Below are 21,273 nucleotides of genomic sequence, written 5' to 3'. Positions count from 1 at the left end.
TCCAAGCACAGGCAGGTGGGACTAGTTTAGTTTGGGATTATGTTCGGCATGTACTGGTTGGACCGAAGGGTCTGTTTCTGTGCTGTATAACTATGACTGTTGCTGGGACAAGAATGTCTTGAGGATGTTGGGGAACATCATTTTGTCGCTCTGTCAACACTGCTGTTACTTACTATATTGCAGATCACTGGACAACACTTATTGGCATTCTGGAATGTTCCATACTAATGACATGTCTGGTTCAGTGCCATTGTACTCAGGGTCACATCTTGAGTGCGATGTTAATACAACTGTCTTTTATTTTTGCAGGTCTGCAGAGTGGAGCCAAGTCACTGACACAAACTGTAGGCAGATGGTACACCTGGAAGATGGAGAGTTTTGGTAAGTGACTGATCGATTGTACAGTTCAGACCCTCCATTAGTCACTGACTTATACTGACTCCAACTTCCCACTGGGACAAATTCATCACCTTTAACCTCAAATGCCCTCACAGCCTCAAACTGCCTCCCTCCATCTTGGTGAAAGAGTAGACGGGGCCTTGGGATTAATATCTTATTCTTATGACCATACTTTTGGTTACCCAAAGACTAAGCTGTGGAATCCCTTCTCTAATCCTTTCCATCTCTTTCTGTTGCACTCTCTCAGTCTCTTTCTCTGTATCTCTCTCTCTCCCCTTCTCCTTTAAAGACCCTCCTTAAAACTAAGTTTTTGGTCATCTGCCCAACATTGCCTCATATAGATTGCTGATGATTTTATCTTGTAGCACTCCACTCTGCCATGGATCATTTTATTGCATTAAGGTGCTACATAGCTGTTGTAGAGGGGCAGAAGTTCCCTCCGAATTAGACAGGGAGTATTTCTCCAGCTAAGGGTTTAAGATTTTGGAATGGGATCTGGATCCAAAGCTTGCTGACCCATTGAGCCACTGCTGACACCAACATTCATGACTGTGTAGATGCAAGCTGTTGTTTCTGTGCTATTGGCTCACTAGTCCGATTATTCTCCTTGCTTGAATCAGGATGTCCATTGAGGACTTCAAGAAGAACTTCGGGAATGTGGAAATTTGTCACTTGAGTCTGTCCCAGCTGTCCAACCCGGATGGGAAGCTGAAACCCTGGGTGCAGATGGTGTATGAGGGGCGCTGGATTCGAGGTTTCTCAGCTGGAGGCAACTTGTATTACAAAGGTAGGACACAACTGAGCTGCTGTAACCGCTTCCCTCCCTCCACACTCCATTCCAATGTGTCGGCTCAGTGCCTCGTTCTCTGGTGCAGTTATAAGGAGGCTTGCTGTATTTGTATTCATTCATTTGTGGGATGTGGGTGTCACAGGCTGCCCAGCATTTATTGCTCGTCCCTAGTTGCCTCTTGAGACGGTGGCGGTGAGCTGCCTTGAACCCTCACAGTCCACTTGCTGTGGGTTGACCCACAGTGCCCCTGAGGGAGGGAATTCCAGGATTTTGACCCAGTGACACTGAAGGAATGGCGATATATTTCCATGTCAGGATGGTGAGTGGCTTGGAGGAGAATTTCTGCTTCTATTACTATGAAACTATGAAGCTTGAAGGTGGTGGTGTTCCCATATAACTGCTGCCCTTGTCCTTGGAAGGCGCTGTCTGAGGAACTTGGATGAATTTCTGCAAAGCGTTTGTCCAAATACTTCTCTCCATACGTTGAGTGAACATTTCAGAATATTTGACTCAGAGGGGCACCCGAACATGTGCGTTTTTCCACTCTCTCTGAACTTGCACTCATCTGAAACTTGGCTGCCTCTATCCTAACTCACACCGAGTCACACCCACCCAGATCTCCTTTGGCTACCAAATCCATATTTAAACTCTCATCCTGTGTTCAAATTTCCCTGAGACCTCTTTTACTCTGAAACTTTCTCCAACCCTACAATCTTCCAGTCTCAACACAATTTTCCAATTCTGGCCTCTTGCAGCTTCCTAATTTCCTTCAGTCCAACATTGGATGCCCCCTGCATCCAGCTGTCCAAGGTTTAAACTCCTGAATTCAGTTCTTCTTTCCCATCTCCCTTCCATTTTTATAATGTTGGTCTAAACTCTCCTCATTGGCTTTTGGTTCTCCTTCTGTGGCTTAGTTCTCAAATTTTGTTTGATGGCTCTCCCTTTAAAGTGCTGACTTTATGATGTGTGCCCATTATTATTAAATCACAACACAGAGGATGGCGAATCCTAATGCCTCTTAGCCCAATGGCAAATAAGTTTCCCTTGAGTTAGTGAGCAAGGGCTGTGCCCCAACAGCGAGAGGATGGGGAGCTGTTTGTGTGCCCAGGTATTTCCGATGACCCAAGTCCCAAGCTAAGTGGTGCAGAATGTGTTATTCCTTTTTGGTTTACTGCTTTCAGATAAGTACTACTGGATGAACCCACAGTTCAAACTCACCCTCTTTGAAGAAGATGATGATCCTGATGACCCTGAGGTGACCTGCACATTCCTGGTGGCCTTGATGCAGAAACACAGGCGCCGGATGAGGCTTACAGGAGTCAACTTCCTGTATATTGGCTTTGATATCTTTAAGGTGAGGGTGCTCTGTGGAATCCCAATTCTTTTCTGCCATCAACCTCTCTCTTTCTCCCTCTCTGTGTGTCTCTCTATCTCTTTCTCTCCCTGTCTCTCCTTCCTCCCTCTCTGTCTTTCCTCATCTCACCACACCCCCTTTCTCCTTCCTTTCTCTCTCTCTCTTTCTCTCTCACACACACCCACTCTATCTCTCCCTCCCCTTTGTCCCTCTCCCTCTGTCTGTCACCCCCTTCCTCTCTTTCTCTCCTTCATTTGTCTCCCTCTTCTTCCTCTCTCTCCTTGCCCCATGTGCTCTTTCTCCTTCTTCTGTCTCTCTCTCTCTTTCCTCTCTTTATTTTTCTCCTTCCTCCCTCTCTAATTTTCCTTCCTGTCTCTCTGTCTCTGTCTCTCTCTTCTTCCCCGTCTCTCCCTCTCTCTTCCTCCTTCCTCTCTCTCTTCCTTTCTCCTCTCTCTCTTTCTCCTTCCTCTCTCTTTCTCCCTCCTTTCTCTCTCTGTCTATTTCTCCTTCCTCTCACTCTCTCTTACTCCTTTCTCTCTCTCTCTCTCTCTCTTTCCTTCTCCCTTTCTCCTTCCTCTCTCTCTTTCTCTCTTCTTTAAATCAGTAATTTTAGCTCCTATTGTCTATATGTCCAATTTCACAGGGAAACCCCACAAAAGCTTTCTTGACTCATGAGGATTTACAGGAAAACCCACCAGTGCTCTCTGTAAAGGAGCACAAAAACAGCACTGAGGTCACAATGCGAGGCTGTTTGCCACCAGGCCACTACGTGATCATCCCATCGACCGCCAATCCCAACGAAGAGGGGGAATTCCTCTTGCGAGTCTTCACTGAGAAGGGTAACACGGCTGAGTAAGCACAAGTTTCTTTATCCAAGAATTAAAATAGCCAGGGACGATGAGACATTTTGTTTTAGGCAGTGATGTGCTGTGATCTGGATTCAGTCAGAATTTTTCACAAGGTGAACTGGGTATGAACTCGAAAGAGGAGAAATTAGCCAGATTGTGTAAGGAAAGAACAGGAGAGTGTGGTTAAGTGGTCATTGGTGTTAGCTGACCTTGGATCCGGAGGTGCCAGGTGTCTGAGATTCCATCATGAATCTTCATGTGACTGCAAATGGCAATTTTCATGGGAACGCATGAGGAAGAATCACAAGATAGTGGGTCCTGGAATGTAGGACTCTGGTGTTTCTCGGTCTTACATTAAGTAGTTTGGACTCCACATGAGAGTTCATTTGAAGAGCCAGTTTAAGAACAATGGGCCAAATAATCCCCTTCTAAACGGAAAGATTCTATAAACTGACATTATAACAAAGGAGAAAGTTATGAGATATGTATATGTTGTTTCAAAGGCCTGATATCTGGGTTTTACCTCCACTGGGCATTCATAGAATCATAGAATCCCTGCAGTGTGGAAGCAGGCCATTCGGCCCATCGAGTCCACATTGACCCTGCAAAGTACACCCCACCCCGGCTCACCCCCCAACCCTAACTCTGTAACCCTTCATTTCTCATGGTTAACCCACTAGACACTATGTGGCAAGTTAACATGGCCAATCCACCCTAACCTCTACATCCTTGGACACTGTGGACAATTAAGCATGGACAGTTCACCCTAACTTACATGTCCCTGGACTCTATGGAGCACCTTAGCATGGTCAATCCACCCTAACCTGCACATCTTCAGACTGGGACATCTTTCTTTGGGAGGTCAATCGCTTTCACCAAGGGAGGATGTTTGGTTGAAGTGAGGGTGACGTTTGCATGCTGTATGAGCCTGCATATAGAGTCTTTTAGTATACAGTTGCTGAGTAGGAGATTCTCCAGCTCAACCTGCCTATGTAAGCACACTGGGGGATCTGCAGATTGACAGTTAACCTGTGACATCTTCTATAGACATCAGATCCTGAGTGCAGGACTTGAATCCTGTGCATCTGGCCCAGAGGCAAAGACCACTGCACCACAAGACATCCTAGGTCTCTGAGTTAACATTTTGGGACAAGGCCATTTCAGGGACCATGTCCAAAAACTAGCTTTCTCTCACCAATTTCCTACCCCTCTTGTCATCATCGACTCCATCACAAAAGAGCAGCTCCATTGCTGGTAGCTGTGCTCCAGTGGCTAAAAGTCTCAAATTCACTCTGATGGTTCGTGGTAGCAGTTTGAGTGTGGTGAATCTCTGTGTGTTATTCCTGTGTGGTGTCTCTCCAGCTGAGCTGTGGAAGAAACTCTGCCTGGTTTCCTCATCCACTCAAATTCAGGGCTGCTGAGGCCATTTGTAGCTGCCCTTGGTTACTCAGTTAGTGCTGAGCAGGGATTTAACCTGGCACACTGGCTTCTGTTTAGATCAGAGATGGTGGTTTTACTGCCATGACATCGAGGAACCTGAGATTTAGCTTCTGACCATAAGACGTAGGAGCAGAAATTACAGGGTGACACGGGTGGCTCAGTGGTTAGCACTGTTGCCTCACTGCGCCAGGGAACCGGGCTCGATTCCTGCCTTGGGTAACTGTCTGTTGCAGTTTGCACATTCTCCCTGTGTTTGTGTGGGTTTCCTCCCACAATACAAAGATGTGCAGGTCAGGTGAATTGGTCATGCTAAATTGTCCATAATTTTAGGTGCATTAGTTAGGGATAAATATAGGTTAGGGGAATAGGTCTGGGTGGGTTACTCTTCAGAGGGTCAGTGTGGACTTGTTGGGCCAAAATAGCCTGTTTCCACGCTAAAGGGAATCTAATAAAGTTAGGCTATTCAATAATGGCTGATACCCCATTCTCCCACTTTCTCCTCATAACTCTTGTTTCCCTTGATACTCAAGAACCTATCTACTTCCATCTTAAATATACTCAGTGACCCGGCTTCCACAGCCTTCTGTGGTATTGAATTGCATAGATTCCCCACCCTCTGGCTGAAGATGTTTCTCCTATCTCCATTCTAAAAGGTCTTCCCTTTACTCTAAGGCAATGTCCTTGGGTTCTCATCTCTCCTACCAATGGAAGCATCTTCTCAACATCCACTCTGTCCAGACCATTCAGTATTCTGTATGTTTCAGTTAGATCCCCCCTTTCTCCGTTCCTTCTAAACTCCATCGAGTCTAAACCCAGAGTCCTCAAACATTCCTTATACATTAAGCTTTTCATTCCTGGGACCATTCTCGTGAACCTCCCCTGAACATGCTCCAGGGCCAGTCCATCCTTCCTGAGATATGGGGTCCAAAACTGCAGACAATACTCCAAATGTGGTCTGACCAGAGCCTTACAGAGCCTCAGAAGTACATGACTGTTTTTATATCAAAATCCTCTCAAACTAAATGCCATCATTGCACTTGCCTTCCTAACTACTAACTCAACCGACAAGTTTACTTTGAGAGAATCCTGGACTAGAACTCCCAAGTCTCTCTGTGCTTCAGATTTCTGAATTTTCTCCCCATTTAGAAAATAGTCCATGTCTCTATTCTTCCGAGTGAAGTGCATGACCTCACACTTTCCCATGTTATACTCCATCTGCCACTTCTTTACCCACTGTCTTCACGTGTCCAAATCCTTCTGCAACCTCCCTGCCTCCCCAGTGCTACCTGTCCCTCCACCCATCTTTATATCATCTGCAAACGTAGCCAGAATGCCCTCAGTTCCTTCATCGAGATCGTTAATGTATAAAGTAAAAAGTTGTGGTCCCAACACTGAGCCTTGCTGAACACCACTTGTCATCGGCTGCCATCCTGAGAAGGATCTTTTTATCCCCACATTCTACTTTCTGCCAGACGGCCCAGCTTCTATCCAGGCTAGCACCTTGCCTCTGACACCACAGGCCCTTATCTTACTCAACAGCCTCCTGTGCAGCACCTTGTCCAAGGCCTTCTTGAAATCCAGGTAGACAACACCCATTGACTCTCCTTGGTCTAACCTGCTTGTTACTTCCTCAAAAGAATACTCGCAGATTTGTCAGGTATGACCTCCCCTTGATGAAATCATGCTGACTTTGCCCTATTTTACTATATACTTCCAAGTATTTGGAAATCTTATCCTTCACAATGGATTCCAGGATCTTAACCAGGACCAAGGTTAGGCTAATCGGTCTGTAATTTTCCAACTTTTGTGTTACTCCCTTTTAAAACAGGGTGCCATGTTAGCGATTTTCCAGTTCTCTGGGACCCTCCCTGATTCTAGCGATTCTTGAAGGATCCTGTAAGTTGATAAGGTTGTTAAGAAGGCGTATAGTGTGTTGGCTTTCATTAACAAGGGATTGAGTTTAAGAGCTGTGAGGTTGTGCCGCAGCTCTATAAAGCCCTGGTTAGACCACAGTTGGAATATTGCGTTCAATTCTGGTCACCTCAATATAGGAAAGGTGTGGAAGCTTCAGAGAGATGCAGAGGAGATTTAATAGGATGCTGCCTGGACTGGAGGGCATGTCTTATGAAAAAAAAGGTTGAGGGAGCTAGGGCTTTTCTCATTGGAGTGAAGAAGGATGAGAGGTGACTTGATGGAGATGTACATGATGTTGAAACTTTTGCCCAGGGTGGAAATGGCTATCATGAGGGGACACACTCTTAAGAGGTTTAAAGGAGATGTCAGAGGATAGGTTCTTTACTCAGAGTGATGGTGCGTGGAATGCACTGCCAGCAGTGGTAGTAGAGTCAGATACATTAGGGACATTTAAGCAACTCTTGGATAGGCATGTGGATGATAGTAAAATTAAGGGTATGTAGGTTAGTATGATCTTAGAGTAGGATAATAGGTCAGCACAACTTAGAGGACTGAAGGGCCTGTACTGTGCTGTACTGTCCTATGCTCTATGTATCACCACTTACACCTCTGCTATCTCTTCAGCTATCTCCCTTAGAACTCTGGGGTGTAGTCCATCTGGTCCATGTGATTTATCCACCTTCAAGACATTCAGTTTTTCTAGCATCTCCTTGTTGATGGCCACTATATTCAGCTCTGCCACCTCACTCTCTTGAATTTTTGGGATATTACTCATGTCTTTCACTGTGAAGACTGACGCAAAGCAATTATTTAGTTCCTCAGCCATTTCCTTGTTCCCACTACTATCTCTCCAGCGTCATTTTCCAGTGGCTCAGTGTCCACTTTTGCCATTTATATATCTAAAGAAACTCCTGCAGTCTTCTTTTATATTACTGGCTAGCTTTTCCTCCTATTTAATCTTCTCCCTCCTTATTTCTCTTTTTGTTGCTCTCCGTTAGTCTTTGTAAGCTTCCCAATACTCTGATTTCCCACTTCTCTTCGCCACATCAGATGCTTTCTCTTTTGCTTTTATTGCTGTACCTCTCACAGGAGATTCAGTCAGGAAGATGGTTAGGCTGAGTTAATGGGTCATGCAGAATCATATTAAAAGCCCAAATGCTGGGCCATTCTTTACCAGATTTTAGTTTAGCAAAAAAAAAAGTATTTCCTCAGTCCCCTATCAGTCAGATCCTGCTCTGTTTATTAAAGCAGCCTCTCATTGCTGACGGGGCCACCAGACACCAACATGACTAACTCACTCAAACAGCTCAAGGCAGGTAATACACAGAGTGCTGCCAGTGCAGGGTGGGAATCCATTGAAAGCAGAGATAATGAACATGGCAAATTATTTGGTAAAGTACCTGCCGTGTATCATGGAACATGTATCTTTGAAACTCGGATCTATAGGCAGTGAAGTGAAGTGTGCCCACGTTATTCTCCGGTAGTTTATTCTCAGGTACCTAGTTTAATTAATGCGTCTGTCTTCCAGGCCTGCAGAGAGAAACACCTTACCCATGGAGAATCCTCAGGCAAGTACAGACATGAGCCTGTGTGTGTGTCTCTGTGTGCATGTTTGCATGTACATGTGTATATTGTCCAACATTACCAGAGGTGGTAGTGAGCAGTTTTCTTCAATGGTTGCAGTCTGTGTGGTCTAGCTACACAGTGCTGTTAGGGAGGGAATCTGAGAATTTTGACCCAGTGATCATGAAGGATGGTGTGCTAGATTCGGGGAGGAACTTACAGGTGATAGTGTTCCCTGTGCTCAACCTCCCAGGTGGTACAAGTAAAGGGAATGGAAAGTACTCTTGAAGGAGGCTTGGCAAGTTGTTGTAGTATATCTTACAGAACAGAAGGTGCACACTGTGGCTTGTCTATGATTACGATAGTTATTAGCCATCTCTTATTAGTTCAGCTGATTAAAGCTGAGAAATGCTGTAGCACACATGGCTACAGGCCAAGTACTGGAAAGTGGGACAAGAATTGATGGATATTTGATGACACGATGGGCCAACATGCTGTAAAATGCTCTGATTCTATAAGTAGGCACTGTTCATCCAGTGTCTTTGACTTAACTGATCTCTTACAATAAACTGGTAGTAATCCAAACAAATTCTGTCTTTTAGTGGATGGGACCTGATGAAAATGCATATTTTGAGTACAGAGCTGTAATTACTGACTTTGCACACGTTTTATCTTCAGCGTCTACCAAACCTTGCACCCTGTCCACTTCCCTCTGCTGGAGAATCCAAGGAACTGTTTGACAGGATGTGTGGACCGGTGAGCTTGTATTTATTCCTCCCTCCAGTTTCCTTGTGTTCTCTCACAAGGATGTCGACCTCTTTCTGGGATACTTATGATCGCAGCTTAATCAGTTGGTTGGGGCATCACACATATTTCTTTCCCAAGGAGGCCATTCAGTTGGCTGGGGCAATTGTGAAAATGGAAATGGTGTCATGAAACCTACAGAGCTCTGCACAGACTGATTTGACCACCTTCAGAAGTGATATAAGTAAAACAAAATGCACTATTCTGCTATTTGTGTTCCCTCCTAATATTGAGACTGGGAGATGGGCTAGTTTGACCAGTGTTGTCCCACTGAGAGTTGATTATTCTTGCAGGATGAAGCTATTTCAGCATTGGAGCTACAGAAACTACTGATAGAAATCCTACAGAAATCCGGTAAACACATTCTCATTCTTAGAATGCATTTTAAAAATAATCCACCTCCCAGATTCCACCATGATTGTGAGGCGCTGAAAGAGTTAGATGTCAAGAACCACTTGCTAAGATATTTTCTAATCAACCTGTTCAGAAACAATATTACACACCTACTGGAGCAGGTCAGACTTGAACCCATGTCTCCTGGCTCGGAGGTAGGGACACTACCATTGCAAGACAGAAGTTTTGGGTCTGTTTGAATAGACTGGACCTAATTCCTTAGAATATTAGAAGGCAATCTAATTGAGATAGTCAAGATCCTTTAAAGAGCTGTCCGTTTCTCTCTGCCTAGTTTATTTCCTCCGAGAGCGAGTTCAGAACAGGGGAACATAAGCTTAAAATTCAGGTTGATGTTAGAAAACACATCTTGAGACAGACTATCATTAAAATCTGGATCTCCCTTTATCAGCTTAGGAGTTTCCTCGCTTAATACCTGCACCTCTCTCTTTGTTTAAGACGGTCTTTAATACCAACCCCTGTCACTTTCCTAAATATCTCCTTATGTAGCTCAATGTCAAACTTAATTTTACAACACTCTTGTGAAGCAGCTCGGAATGTTTTATAATGTTAAAGATGCTATATGAATAAAATTTTTTGATAATTTCTCATTCTAGGTCTTAATGAAAAATGGGATGGGTTTGGTCTGGATGCCTGCAAGAGCCTCATTTCGCTGACAGATGTATCCTGCTGTAGAGTGTAGGGCCATGTGAACGTGTAAATTCGGAGCAGGAGTGGGCCATTCAGTCCCTCAAGCCCACTCTACCTTTCAATACAATTATTGCTTATCTGATTACTCCATCTTCCAGCCTATCCTCGATAACCTTTCACCCCCTCACTTTGCATTTGTTTATCAAAAATGAATCCATTTTTGCCTTAGGAAGTATTCAGAGTCTACTTCCCCTGTTTGGAGGCAGAGAGTTCCAAAGACTCCTGACCCTCTGTGAGTAAAAAGGTCCCCCTTATCTCTGTCACACCGATTCGTTACTTTCAAATAATGACGTCAGTTGTCGGTGGCTAATTCTTTTGTCTGCCCTGTTGCTTTTCTAGTTTCTCTTCTTCAGCCTCATATTTGATTCCTCAGGAGGAGCTTAAGGGGCCATTCCTTGGAGTGAAGCTTGATATTTCACTCACACGCATGTTAATGCTGATAGTGGCTTGGTCACTGTAACTAGGTTGGGTGTTTGAATTCACTCATGACTACAACTGACATTGATCATATCCACACAGACATTTACCAGCAAGGGGCGCTAAACAGAAGCCAGCAGCAGGCACGAAATGCTAGTTGACTTAATTTGTTTTCACAACTCCAGCCAATTCTAATGCCTGAACAAACATGCAAAACCTATTTTTAAAAAGATTTTTTTTGGGTACAAGACTTTCAACAGTACAAAGGAAGTCAGGAGCACAGAGCAGGTGTGCATATCAAGCAAGTTCAGACTCTAAATGAGAGGGAGAGAGAGGAAAAAAAACATGTCCCTACAGAGCTAACTCTGCGTATGGTGACAAGGTTGTTATAATTGTGTAATTATCCAGATGGATTATTACAGCCTGAGATGTCAGGAGACATTTATGGCTACATGACCTGGAGCTTTCAAGTAATAGGATGTTCTCACCTCCTCACGTGACAAGGTTGGAATTTAAACTGAGCTGTTTGGACTTGTAACTAGAGACAGACATTTACTGAGGCAGACATGGCTACCCACTTAATTTGGCATCCTGTTCCTGTACTGCAACATCCTGTGTGTATTTTTGTGAGCTGCTTTTGTTTTTATTATATACATGATCCAGAATAAAATCTTTGGCATTCAAAACCTTTTAGAAGAATTTCCTGACCTTCGGCTGAGGATACACAAGAACTTTCTTAGGCTGATAGCCTGAATTTCCTCAGTAACGCCTGTAGTTCTGCTGCCATCAGTGAATTCCATTATAGTTCATGGGAAATTAACAGTAATGAGAGATGGTCCTCAGTGACTAGCTGTAGAGGTGCAGGGGTCTGAGATCTGGGATTCTGTCCCCAAGAGCATGGATGAGATAGAAACACATGAGACAGAGAGAAAGCAAACAGCACTTTAAGATAACAAAAATATACAAACTTCATTGTATATTGATTGAACACAGACATTTATTATCAATTCCAGTGATCAAACCTTTTGATTTGTAATTTAATTCTATTTATTTAATAATTCCTTAATTTGGGATAAACTCAAGAGACATGGATTTGGAAAAATTGGATTCACAGAATTCAGTAATCTCTGGAGTAAAATCTGCCAATGGACGGTGAGTATTGGGAAAGAACGTTTTACTTTGTGCTTGGGCAGAGCAGAGTTTAATGTCTGTACACATGAACACCAGTGAAACCAGGTGGAAGTACTGGGACTGGTCGCCAGCAACACTCGAGCTGTGTACTACGGGGAAGGAGACCAAATCTGGTCTGTATTGTTCTGAAGTTGTCCTACTTGGAGCAGTGAAGGATACCACGGAATTTAAAAGGTGTTTAAAAACATTAAAATGCCTTATAAAAATTTTTAATAGTTTCTTCCTGTTTACAGAAGGCAAGTAATCAGAAGACACAATTTAGAATTGTGGGCGGCACGGTGGCACAGTGGTTAGCACTGTTGCCTCACAGCGCCAGAGACCCGGGTTCAATTCCTGCCTCAGGCGACTGACTGTGTGGAGTTTGCACGTTCTCCCCGTGTCTGCATGGGTTTCCTCCAGGTGCTCCGGTTTCCTCCCACAGTCCAAAGATGTGCGGGTAAATCGGCCATGCTAAATTGCCTGTGGTGTTAGGGAAGGGGTAAATGTAGGGGTAGGGGTGGGTTGCGCTTTGGCGGGTCGGTGTGGACTTGTTGGGCCGAAGGGCCTGTTTCCACACTGTAAGTAATCTAATCTAAAGAAGGTGCTAAGCTGCCTGATGTCTAAGTTATGATTTTAAATTTTTTTTGCAACATGACAAGCTGAGGGAATTGTGCCATGGTTAATCAGAATTGTTTAACTTGAGCTGAGACATGCCTGTGTTTGTCCTGTACATATGTAGGTACCAGGTGCTGTAATAAAAGTTCACTGAGTTCTTCAATATGATGTGGCCTACATCTCATCCTTCCATATGAGAGCCAACATAAATATTACAGTATGATAGTGACTGATCATCAGTTCATCAGCCACCACCTTGTGTCAAGTTGTATTTTAATTAGATTAGATTCCCTGCAGTATGGAAACAGGCCATTTGGTCTAACAAGTCCACACTGACCCTCTGATGAGTAACCCACCCAGACCTATTCCCCTACCCTAGATTTACCCCTGACTAATGCGCCTAACACTATTGACAATTTAGCATGGCCAATTCACCTGACCTGCACATCTTTGGATTGTGGGAGGAAACCTACACAGACATGGGGAGAATGTGCAAACTCCGCACAGACAGTCACACGAGGCGGGAATCGAACACGGGACCCTGGTGCTGTGAGGTAGCAGTGCTAACCACTGAGTGACTATGCCACCCATAATATTGTCATCATTTGCAAAATGCAGAAAAGTATAATAATTGATGCAAATTCTGAACGAAACACTACTAACCAATTTTATCATTCAAACAAATTGTGATATAAAGTTGACCAGTTTTGCGGCAAATAATCTTTTTCACTTCATTTTCTTCAGCGAGTCTTCAATCAGTTCGATAAGGATGGATCAGGGACCATGAACAGCCAGGAAATGTTCAGCGCCTTGCAAGCAGCAGGTGGGGTTATAGAGCTAACTTCAGCCCTGCAAAACAATAGTGACCAGGAGGAGGCTTGATGCTGGTGGTAGGGAACAGCACCACAGCTCGGTTGTTAACTTACTCCTCGACAATTGGCCATTTACTTACCAATGAATTTTTTACCACACTCGGATTACCAAACAGGGAATGAATTAACCAGTATGCTGGTGTGACAGGCTGATTCGAGGAATGAGGGGGGACAGGTTTGTTCTTGATCAAAAACCCTGCGTCCCTCACATGAGATAAGTTCTTAGCTGTCGTATCTACAAGCAATCCCCAGTGGGAGATGTATGTCAGAGGAATTTGGGGGCCTGCTGCAATCCACTGAGTTGAGTTCTTGTCTATCAAGTTTTTAAACCTCTGGGTAATTCAGCATGATCTGACCTGCTTTGATAATACTTTGGCCAATGCCTGGTCTCCTGGTTTAATTATTTATCCCTTTTTGGATAAAACATAGTTAGCCACTAACAAATTCCTTTTGACAAACCCTATCGTTGAATGGCAGCAGGAGTGATCCTAAGTGGGCGGCACGGTGGCGCAGTGGTTAGCACTGCTGCCTCACAGCGCCAGAGACCCGGGTTCAATTCCTGCCTCAGGCGACTGACTGTGTGGAATGCGTGGGTTTCCTCCGGGTGCTCCGGTTTCCTCCCACAGTCCAAAGATGTGCGGGTCAGGTGAATTGGCCTGGCTAAATTGCCCGTAGTGTTAGGTAAGGGGTAAATGTAGGGGTAGGGGTGGGTTGCACTTCGGCGGGTCGGTGTGCACTTGTTGGGCCGAAGGGCCTGTTTCCACACTGTAAGTAATCTAAGTAATCTAATCTAATCTTGCTAACCAATATCAAGCAGGGTCTCTGTATGAAGCTCTGTGCTCTTGTGGAGAGGCAACATTTCTGAGAAGAGGTGGGCTGATTAGACTCTGCAAATGGGGAGGGTATTGGTGGATTTGAGGTTTTGCATTCGTCAAACGAATGAATCACTTTACCCCTAGGATTCCAGGTGGATGAGTTCTTGATGCAGCTGATCGGACTGAGGTACACAGACCCTGATCTGACCTTCAGTTATGTGACATTCATTTGCTGTCTGACAAAGCTGGACACAATGATCCGTGAGTAACTTGTACCTTTTTCTTGTATGTGAGCAAGCTACAAAGTCCAGTCTCTGGTTGGGGAAGTTTAACTAGGGGAAGACAGCCACAATTGAGTATCATTGTCAGTCGCTGAGATCCTAAAGTAAGACTTGAACCCACAAACCTTGTGACTTAAGGAGCTGACTTAGCTGCAACTCAGTTTAAAGAGAGTATTTTGAAGGATTGGTGTTGAAAATACTTTGAATTATGTTCTCCTTGTTTCAGTGCAATGTCTGAAAACACTTTGAATAATTATTTTTATGATGCAATGATTCTTCACTCGCACATCACTTTGGGTTGAGTCTTCAGTCCAGTATTGATGGAGTGCTGCAGTGTCACAGGATCTATCATTTATCCCTGACTGGCCTTTTGGGTGAATGTAAAATATCATCTGGCCACTCCACTATTTTGCAGAAGAGAAGGAAGTTCTGTCTTGTGTCATGTCCAATATTTATTGCTCAACGAATACCACCAGTTCATCTGGTCATTATCACATGGCTGTTTGTGGGACTTGGCAGTGTGCAATCTTCTGGTGAAAAGGCAGTGGCGTAGGATTTCTGAGCCTAGGGCTTGTCTGCTCTGTCTGCTTTTGTTTTTCTTTTTTCTTGTTTTCTTTCTTTTATTTTACTTGCCTGAAGAGCTCGGGAACTGGCGGCGTCGGCACTGGCGGCAGCAAGTAGACCCAGCACAGTCTGGTGGCAGTCAGTAAATAGGCCCATCGCAGTCTGGTGGCGGTCAGTAAATAGGCCCATCGCAGTCTGGTGACGGTCAGTAAATAGGCCCAGTGCAGTCTGGTAGCAGTCAGTAAATAGACCCAGCGCAGTCTGGTGGCGGTCAGTAAATAGGCCCATCGCAGTCTGGTGACGGTCAGTAAATAGGCCCAGTGCAGTCTGGTGGCGGTCAGTAAATAGGCCCATCGCAGTCTGGTAGCGGTCAGTAAATAGGCCCATCGCAGTCTGGTGGCGGTCAGTAAATAGGCCCAGAGCAGTCTGGTGGCGGTCAGTAAATAGACCCAGCGCAGTCTGGTAGCGGTCATTAAATAGGCCCAGGGCAGTCTGGTGGCGGTGAGTAAATAGACCCAGGGCAGTCTGGTGGCAGTCAGTAAATAGGCCCAGTGCAGTCTGGTAGCGGTCAGTAAATAGACCCAGTGCAGTCTGGTGGCGGTCAGTAAATAGGCCCAGTGCAGTCTGGAAGCGGTCAGTAAATAGACCCAGTCCAGTCTGGTAGCAGTCAGTAAATAGGCCCAGTGCAGTCTGGTGGCGGTCAGTAAATAGACCCAGCGCAGTCTGGTGGCGGTCAGTAAATAGACCCAGTGCAGTCTGGTGGCGTGCAGCAAATAGGCCCAGTGCAGTCTGGTGGCGTGCAGTAAATAGGACCAGTGCAGTCTGGTGGCGGTCAGTAAATAGACCCAGTGCAGTCTGGTGGCGTGCAGCAAATACGCCCAGTGCAGTCTGGTGGCGGTCAGTAAATAGGCCCAGTGCAGTCTGGAAGCGGTCAGTAAATAGACCCAGTCCAGTCTGGTAGCAGTCAGTAAATAGGCCCAGTGCAGTCTGGTGGCGGTCAGTAAATAGACCCATCGCAGTCTGGTGGCGGTCAGTAAATAGGCCCAGCGCAGTCTGGTGGCGGTCGGTAAATAGGCCCAGTGCAGTCTGGTGGCGGTCAGTAAATAGACCCAGCGCAGTCTGGTGGCGGTCAGTAAATAGACCCAATGCAGTCTGGTGGCGTGCAGCAAATAGGCCCATCGCAGCCTGGTGGCGTGCAGTAAATAGGACCAGTGCAGTCTGGTAGCAGTCAGTAAATAGGCCCATCGCAGTCTGGTGGCGGTCAGTAAATAGGCCCATCGCAGTCTGGTGGCGGTCAGTAAATAGACCCAGCGCAGTCTGGTGGCGGTCAGTAAATAGGCCCATCGCAGTCTGGTGGCGGTCAGTAAATAGGCCCAGTGCAGTCTGGTGGCGGTCAGTAAATAGGCCCATCGCAGTCTGGTGGCGGTCAGTAAATAGACCCAGCGCAGTCTGGTGGCGGTCAGTAAATAGGCCCATCGCAGTCTGGTGGCGGTCAGTAAATAGGCCCAGTGCAGTCTGGTAGTAGTCAGTAAATAGGCCCAGTGCAGTCTGGTGGCAGTCAGTAAATAGGCCCATCGCAGTCTGGTGGCGGTCAGTAAATAGGCCCAGTGCAGTCTGGTAGTAGTCAGTAAATAGGCCCATCGCAGTCTGGTGGCGGTCAGTAAATAGGCCCAGAGCAGTCTGGTAGTAGTCAGTAAATAGGCCCAGTGCAGTCTGGTAGCAGTCAGTAAATAGGGCCAGTGCAGTCTGGTGGCGGTCAGTAAATAGGCCCAGTGCAGTCTGGTGGCGGTCAGTAAATAGGCCCATCGCAGTCTGGTGGCGGTCAGTAAATAGGCCCAGTGCAGTCTGGTGGCGGTCAGTAAATAGGCCCATCGCAGTCTGGTAGCGGTCAGTAAATAGGCCCATCGCAGTCTGGTGGCGGTCAGTAAATAGGCCCAGCGCAGTCCGGTGGCGGTCAGTAAATAGGCCCATCGCAGTCTGGTGGCGGTCAGTAAATAGGCCCAGTGCAGTCTGGTAGTAGTCAGTAAATAGGCCCAGTGCAGTCTGGTGGCGGTCAGTAAATAGGCCCATCGGAGTCTGGTGGCGGTCAGTAAATAGGCCCAGTGCAGTCTGGTAGTAGTCAGTAAATAGGCCCAGTGCAGTCTGGTGGCAGTCAGTAAATAGGCCCATCGCAGTCTGGTGGCGGTCAGTAAATAGGCCCAGTGCAGTCTGGTAGTAGTTAGTAAATAGGCCCATCGCAGTCTGGTGGCGGTCAGTAAATAGGCCCAGTGCAGTCTGGTAGTAGTCAGTAAATAGGCCCAGTGCAGTCTGGTAGCAGTCAGTAAATAGGCCCAGTGCAGTCTGGTGGCGGTCAGTAAATAGGCCCAGTGCAGTCTGGTGGCGGTCAGTAAATAGGCCCATCGCAGTCTGGTGACGGTCAGTAAATAGGCCCAGTGCAGTCTGGTGGCGGTCAGTAAATAGGCCCATCGCAGTCTGGTAGCGGTCAGTAAATAGGCCCATCGCAGTCTGGTGGCGGTCAGTAAATAGGACCAGCGCAGTCTGGTGGCGGTCAGTAAATAGGCCCATGGCAGTCTGGTGGCGGTGAGTAAATAGACCCAGGGCAGTCTGGTGGCAGTCAGTAAATAGGCCCAGTGCAGTCTGGTAGCGGTCAGTAAATAGACCCAGTGCAGTCTGGTGGCGGTCAGTAAATAGGCCCAGTGCAGTCTGGAAGCGGTCAGTAAATAGACCCAGTCCAGTCTGGTAGCAGTCAGTAAATAGGCCCAGTGCAGTCTGGTGGCGGTCAGTAAATAGACCCAGTGCAGTCTGGTGGCGGTCAGTAAATAGGCCCAGTGCAGTCTGGTAGCGGTCAGTAAATAGACCCAGTGCAGTCTGGTGGCGGTCAGTAAATAGGCCCATCGCAGTCTGGTGGCAGTCAGTAAATAGGCCCAGGGCAGTCTGGTGGCGGTCAGTAAATAGACCCAGTGCAGTCTGGTGGCAGTCAGTAAATAGGCCCATCGCAGTCTGGTGGCGGTCAGTAAATAGGCCCAGCGCAGTCTGGTGGCGGTCGGTAAATAGGCCCAGTGCAGTCTGGTGGCGGTCAGTAAATACACCCAGCGCAGTTTGGTGGCGGTCAGTAAATAGACCCAGTGCAGTCTGGTGGCGTGCAGCAAATAGGCCCAGTGCAGTCTGGTGGCGTGCAGTAAATAGGACCAGTGCAGTCTGGTAGCAGTCAGTAAATAGGCCCATCGCAGTCTGGTGGCGGTCAGTAAATAGGCCCATCGCAGTCTGGTGGCGGTCAGTAAATAGACCCAGCGCAGTCTGGTGGCGGTCAGTAAATAGGCCCATCGCAGTCTGGTGGCGGTCAGTAAATAGGCCCAGTGCAGTCTGGTGGCGGTCAGTAAATAGGCCCATCGCAGTCTGGTGGCGGTCAGTAAATAGACCCAGCGCAGTCTGGTGGCGGTCAGTAAATAGGCCCAGTGCAGTCTGGTGGCGGTCAGTAAATAGGCCCAGTGCAGTCTGGTAGTAGTCAGTAAATAGGCCCAGTGCAGTCTGGTGGCAGTCAGTAAATAGGCCCATCACAGTCTGGTGGCGGTCAGTAAATAGGCCCAGTGCAGTCTGGTAGTAGTCAGTAAATAGGCCCATCGCAGTCTGGTGGCGGTCAGTAAATAGGCCCAGTGCAGTCTGGTAGTAGTCAGTAAATAGGCCCAGTGCAGTCTGGTAGCAGTCAGTAAATAGGGCCAGTGCAGTCTGGTGGCGGTCAGTAAATAGGCCCAGTGCAGTCTGGTGGCGGTCAGTAAATAGGCCCATCGCAGTCTGGTGGCGGTCAGTAAATAGGCCCAGTGCAGTCTGGTGGCGGTCAGTAAATAAGCCCAGTGCAGTCTGGTAGCGGTCAGTAAATAGGCCCAGTGCAGTCTGGTGGCGGTCAGTAAATACGCCCATCGGAATCTGGTGGCGGTCAGTAAATAGGCGCAGTGCAGTCTGGTGGCGGTCAGTAAATAGGCCCATTGCAGTCTGGTGGCGGTCAGTAAATTAGCCCAGTGCAGTCTGGTAGCGGTCAGTAAATAGGCCCAGCGCAGTCTGGTAGCGGTCAGTAAATAGGCCCAGTGCAGTCTGGTGGCGGTCAGTAAATAGACCCAGCACAGTCTGGTGGCGGTCAGTAAATAGGCCCAGTGCAGTCTGGTGGCGGTCAGTAAATAGGCCCAGTGCAGTCTGGTGGTGGTCAGTAAATAGGCCCAGTGCATCTGGTGGTGGTCAGTAAATAGACCCAGCACAGACTAGTGGCGGTCAGTAAATAGACCCAGCACAGTCTGGTGGCAGTCAGTAAATAGGCCCAGCGCAATCTGGTGGCGGCAGCAAGTAGACCCAGCACAGTCTGGTGGCGGTCAGTAAATAGACCCAGCACAGTCTGGTGGCGGTCAGTAAATAGGCCCATCGCAGTCTGGTGGCGGTCAGTAAATAGGCCCAGCGCAGTCTGGTGGCGGTCAGTAAATAGACCCATCGCAGTCTGGTAGTGGTCAGTAAATAGGCCCATCGCAGTCTGGTGACGGTCAGTAAATAGGCCCAGTGCAGTCTGGTGGCGGTCAGTAAATAGGCCCAGTGCAGTCTGGTGGTGGTCAGTAAATAGGCCCAGTGCATCTGGTGGTGGTCAGTAAATAGACCCAGCACAGACTAGTGGCGGTCAGTAAATAGACCCAGCACAGTCTGGTGGCAGTCAGTAAATAGGCCCAGCGCAATCTGGTGGCGGCAGCAAGTAGACCCAGCACAGTCTGGTGGCGGTCAGTAAATAGACCCAACACAGTCTGGTGGCGGTCAGTAAATAGACCCATCGCAGTCTGGTAGTGGTCAGTAAATAGGCCCATCGCAGTCTGGTGACGGTCAGTAAATAGGCCCAGTGCAGTCTGGTGGCAGTCAGTAAATAGGCCCATCGCAGTCTGGTGGCGGTCAGTAAATAGGCCCAGTGCAGTCTGGTAGTAGTCAGTAAATAGGCCCATCGCAGTCTGGTGGCGGTCAGTAAATAGGCCCAGAGCAGTCTGGTAGTAGTCAGTAAATAGGCCCAGTGCAGTCTGGTAGCAGTCAGTAAATAGGGCCAGTGCAGTCTGGTGGCGGTCAGTAAATAGGCCCAGTGCAGTCTGGTGGCGGTCAGTAAATAGGCCCATCGCAGTCTGGTGGCGGTCAGTAAATAGGCCCAGTGCAGTCTGGTGGCGGTCAGTAAATAGGCCCATCGCAGTCTGGTAGCGGTCAGTAAATAGGCCCATCGCAGTCTGGTGGCGGTCAGTAAATAGGCCCAGCGCAGTCCGGTGGCGGTCAGTAAATAGGCCCATCGCAGTCTGGTGGCGGTCAGTAAATAGGCCCAGTGCAGTCTGGTAGTAGTCAGTAAATAGGCCCAGTGCAGTCTGGTGGCGGTCAGTAAATAGGCCCATCGGAGTCTGGTGGCGGTCAGTAAATAGGCCCAGTGCAGTCTGGTAGTAGTCAGTAAATAGGCCCAGTGCAGTCTGGTGGCAGTCAGTAAATAGGCCCATCGCAGTCTGGTGGCGGTCAGTAAATAGGCCCAGTGCAGTCTGGTAGTAGTTAGTAAATAGGCCCATCGCAGTCTGGTGGCGGTCAGTAAATAGGCCCAGTGCAGTCTGGTAGTAGTCAGTAAATAGGCCCAGTGCAGTCTGGTAGCAGTCAGTAAATAGGGCCAGTGCAGTCTGGTGGCGGTCAGTAAATAGGCCCAGTGCAGTCTGGTGGCGGTCAGTAAATAGGCCCAGTGCAGTCTGGTGGCGGTCAGTAAATAGGCCCATCGCAGTCTGGTGACGGTCAGTAAATAGGCCCAGTGCAGTCTGGTGGCGGTCAGTAAATAGGCCCATCGCAGTCTGGTAGCGGTCAGTAAATAGGCCCATCGCAGTCTGGTGGCGGTCAGTAAATAGGACCAGCGCAGTCTGGTGGCGGTCAGTAAATAGGCCCATGGCAGTCTGGTGGCGGTGAGTAAATAGACCCAGGGCAGTCTGGTGGCAGTCAGTAAATAGGCCCAGTGCAGTCTGGTAGCGGTCAGTAAATAGACCCAGTGCAGTCTGGTGGCGGTCAGTAAATAGGCCCAGTGCAGTCTGGAAGCGGTCAGTAAATAGACCCAGTCCAGTCTGGTAGCAGTCAGTAAATAGGCCCAGTGCAGTCTGGTGGCGGTCAGTAAATAGACCCAGTGCAGTCTGGTGGCGGTCAGTAAATAGGCCCAGTGCAGTCTGGTAGCGGTCAGTAAATAGACCCAGTGCAGTCTGGTGGCGGTCAGTAAATAGGCCCATCGCAGTCTGGTGGCAGTCAGTAAATAGGCCCAGGGCAGTCTGGTGGCGGTCAGTAAATAGACCCAGTGC

General features: G+C 47.5%; 1 protein-coding gene across 2 annotated transcripts in view; it reads left to right on the top strand.

Moving 5' to 3' along the window:
- LOC132836749 (calpain-3-like) overlaps positions 1-21,273 on the top strand; it is a 64,761-nt gene that overhangs the window by 18,276 nt on the left and 25,212 nt on the right. Inside the window, exons 8-18 of one of the 2 annotated variants that reach the window (XM_060856181.1) lie at positions 310-381; positions 1,020-1,186; positions 2,371-2,543; positions 3,187-3,395; positions 8,274-8,313; positions 8,987-9,064; positions 9,406-9,466; positions 10,120-10,184; positions 11,714-11,782; positions 13,160-13,238; positions 14,247-14,363. In XM_060856181.1, coding sequence (XP_060712164.1) covers positions 310-381; positions 1,020-1,186; positions 2,371-2,543; positions 3,187-3,395; positions 8,274-8,313; positions 8,987-9,064; positions 9,406-9,466; positions 10,120-10,184; positions 11,714-11,782; positions 13,160-13,238; positions 14,247-14,363 — 1,130 coding nt within the window. Of the gene's footprint in view, positions 1-309; positions 382-1,019; positions 1,187-2,370; positions 2,544-3,186; positions 3,396-8,273; positions 8,314-8,986; positions 9,065-9,405; positions 9,467-10,119; positions 10,185-11,713; positions 11,783-13,159; positions 13,239-14,246; positions 14,364-21,273 lie in introns of those variants that run through there. The other variant, XR_009647392.1, reaches the window with a different exon arrangement.

Source organism: Hemiscyllium ocellatum, chromosome 47, assembly GCF_020745735.1.
Source record: "Hemiscyllium ocellatum isolate sHemOce1 chromosome 47, sHemOce1.pat.X.cur, whole genome shotgun sequence".
NCBI lineage: Eukaryota > Metazoa > Chordata > Chondrichthyes > Orectolobiformes > Hemiscylliidae > Hemiscyllium > Hemiscyllium ocellatum.
The sequence above is the reverse complement of the archived record's forward strand: the minus strand, read 5'-3'. Positions and strand labels throughout refer to the sequence as shown.